Source organism: Aplysia californica, unplaced genomic scaffold (assembly GCF_000002075.1).
Source record: "Aplysia californica isolate F4 #8 unplaced genomic scaffold, AplCal3.0 scaffold00221, whole genome shotgun sequence".
NCBI classification, from domain to species: domain Eukaryota; kingdom Metazoa; phylum Mollusca; class Gastropoda; order Aplysiida; family Aplysiidae; genus Aplysia; species Aplysia californica.
Genome location: NW_004797491.1, coordinates 1,103,593 through 1,107,113, shown reverse-complemented (window position 1 = coordinate 1,107,113; position 3,521 = coordinate 1,103,593). Strand labels below are relative to the sequence as shown.

General features: G+C 47.5%; 1 protein-coding gene across 1 annotated transcript in view; it reads right to left on the bottom strand.

Annotated features, from left to right (window-relative positions):
* Window positions 1–3,521, bottom strand: part of LOC101851191 (N-acetylated-alpha-linked acidic dipeptidase 2) — a gene marked incomplete at its 5' end in the record, with an annotated part of 25,758 nt that overhangs the window by 16,123 nt on the left and 6,114 nt on the right. The window contains 3 exon segments of the mRNA XM_013083267.1: window positions 428–550; window positions 1,650–1,929; window positions 2,619–2,705. Coding sequence (XP_012938721.1) covers window positions 428–550; window positions 1,650–1,929; window positions 2,619–2,705 — 490 coding nt within the window.

The window sequence follows — 3,521 nt, the reverse complement described above, 5'->3', positions numbered from 1 at the left end:
CCCCCCCCCACGTCACAGGAATCTGAGACCGGTCTTGTCTTAGAGCAGACACAAATCAACAACTGTATCTGCGGGCAAATCAACACGACACACTGACACAGTGATTGAGACACAACACACTGACACACTGACTGAGACACAACACACTGACACACTCAAAGACACAACATGACACACTGACACACAGACACACTCGAAGACACCACTCAACTCACTGACACACAGACACACTGACACACTGACTGAGACACAACACACTGACACACTCAAGATATCTGCTATTGAATCATGACACACAATGACACAACCTGACACAATCTACAGTGACAGCTTACCTTCTCGGCCACCGACAGTTTCCCAAGTGACACACAGACAAAGACACAACATGACACAACACGACACGACACAACACACAGCAACAGTTTACCTTCTCGGCCACCGACAGTTTCCCCAGCCTCAGTAGCACCACCTTGTCCTGTAGGTCAACACCCAGCGCCTTGACCATCTGAACATCCTCCGGCCGCCCAAAGTGACCGTACACCACGCCACCCTGCCGGCGAAACAACGCACACAGTACAGCAACAACAACAACAACAGCAACAACAATAATAATGATAATAATAATAACACTGATAATAATCAACAATTTCATCCAGCCACTGTACATCAAGCTGTATGTACTACTTTCACCCCAAGCAAACAGGCCTCTATGCCGAGAGATCCCATGACCCAAGGCTGCTGAGGGGGGACCCCACTCTACCTCACAGAACTTGTTTAGTTAGGAAGATTTCCTCATGAATTTCTGCAGGTACATTCTATATTAAACCATATATTTCTATTGATATTTTGGAGGGAGAGGGAAAGGAGGGAGGAGGGGAGGGAGGAGGGGAGGGAGGAGGGAAGGAATAAGAGGGTGGTGGCACCCTCAATGTCCAAAATGACCCAATGCTTAGCACAGGGGCGCTGAAACAGTGTACAGATTTGATTGCTGTGGTTTTTTGTAGTTGTTTTTATTTTATTGTTGCTGCTGCTGTTGTTGTAAAGAACTACCAACCTGCTTTATTTTAGTAGAGGTTTTACAGTGCTCGCAACTGCATAAAGTCATATGACTTTTTTTTTATAGTAGAGGGTTTTACGGCGCTCGCAACTGCATATGGTCATATGAGCGCCAAGGGGTGGGTGTCAGCAGGGAAGTCTTTACAGGGAATCAGGCTTACTCTGCTCACCTCTCTAGCTTCAACAGCACAAAGTCTGCTTCGACTATCAAGGCACCCCGGAAATAGCAGTTCACAAGAGAGTGACAAACATACAAAAGAAGTAGAGGGAAATGACAATAGTAAGGATTAGGAAAGAAAAAGCAGCAGTTCCCTGTTGTAGATCAGGCACAGTTATGAGCATGACATGATGAATCAGCCCATTTACAATTCTACTGTGCTTGAACGAGAAAGATCCTCCCTTTGGGAATGGCCTAAAGACACTACAGTCAGTGGCACCCCCCCGGGGGGTAGGTCATATGAGCGCCAGAAGATTAGAGGTGTTACAAGAGAGTAACAAACATAAAAGAGAAGGGGAGATAAGGACGATACAAATTTAAAAGGAGAGAAGAAGCAAACCACACCAGAGCAACCGCCAACCACCCACCTACCCACCTGTACATGACCCGGGGGAGAGAAGGCTACGTGTGGGTGTCGCCAGTGCTCCGTGGTTGTCTCCCCTTCCCTTGCTGGTGGGGTCACTCTGTCGTCTGCCGGGGTCACGGGGGTCACCGGGGTCACGGGGGTCACGGGGTCAGGTGAAGGGCGCGGGGTCACGAGGTCAGCTCGGTGCAGCCTGGTGCCGTTGGCAGTGAGCAGTTGTAGACAGTTGGGCCGGGTCGGGTGAGCCAGACTGACCACTATCTCGTGCTCTTCCACCTCCACTGAGTCAAACCTGGGGACACACAGACAGACATACAGACTGACAGACAGACACACAGACAGACAGACACACCCACAGACAGACAGACATACAGACTGACAGACTGACAGACAGACAGACAGACTGACCACTATGTCGTGTTCTTCCACCTTACCGAGTCAAACCTGGGGACACACAGACAGACATACAGACAGACTGACAGACAGACTGACAGACACACACGGCATCAAACAGCACTACTACTACCATGGATCAGATATATAAAAACTGGGATGTTTTGAGGTCCACAACTTTTACCTGTGTGTCTCAAAAGAACCGTTACCAGTGTGCGTCAAAAGAACCGTTATAATCTGTGTGTCTCAAAAGAACCCTACCTGTGTGTGTCAAAAGAACCATTACCTGTGTGTGTCAAAGAAGCGTTACCTGTGTGTGTCAAAAAAGCGTTACCTGTGTCAAAAGAACCCCACCTGTGTGTGTCAAATTAACGTTACCTGTGTCAAATTAACGGTGTCAAATTAACATTACCTGTGTCAAATTAACGGTGTCAAATTAACGTTACCTGTGTCAAATTAACGGTGTCAAATTAACGTTACCTGTGTCAAATTAACATTACCTGTATCAAAGAAGCGTTACCCGAGTCAAAGAAGCGTTACCTGTGTGTGTCAAAGAAGCGTTACCCGTGTGTGTCATAGAAGCGTTACCTGTGTGTCTCAAACTCGCGCAGCACAGCATCAGCCAAACGTAGGTCAAGGTCACTGCCGCTCACCGGGTCCTGGTGGCCGAACTCACTGGAAGTACAGAGTACACGGCAAAGTGTGTGAGTACATACAATAGAACAGAGTACACGGCAAAGTGTGTGAGTACATACAATAGAACAGAGTACACGGCAAAGTGTGCGAGTACATACAATAGAACAGAGTACACGGCAAAGTGTGTGAGTACATACAATAGAACAGAGTACACGGCAAAGTGTGCGAGTACATACAATAGAACAGAGTACACGGCAAAGTGTGTGAGTACATAAAATAGAACAGAGTACACGGCAAAGTGTGTGAGTACATACAATAACTCACTGGAAGTACAGAGTGGAGTGTGAGTACTGTGAGTACAGGTGTAGTGTGGGTACTGAGAGTACAGAGTGTAGTGTGAGTACTGTGAGTACAGAGTGTAGTGTGAGTACACGTGGAGTGCGAGTACAGTGAGTGCATGTGGGGTGAGAGTACTGAGAGGTTTTTGGGGGGTTTTTTGGGTGTTCTACAGCGCTCACAAATGCATAAGGTCATATGCCAGAGTGGCGGCCGAAGCCTATTCTTTTATCGATTTTAGACCACCAAGAGATCTTCAACGCGCGCAACTTGCACAGGGGACCTCCGAGATTTTTCGCCCTTGTCCGAGAAGGCTAAGTGTAGATCTTTGCAACACAATTAGGTCATCACAGAAGTGCCAAAGATGAGAGGTGTTACAAGAGAGTAACAAACGAAAAAAAGGAGGAGAGATCAGGACGACAGGAAAGAAGAAGCAGACCCCAGCAGGAAGAAGAGAGAAAAATGAGTCAGTTTTTCCCGAAGACCAAACCCTCAACTCTACAGCTGAAGAACCCCCCC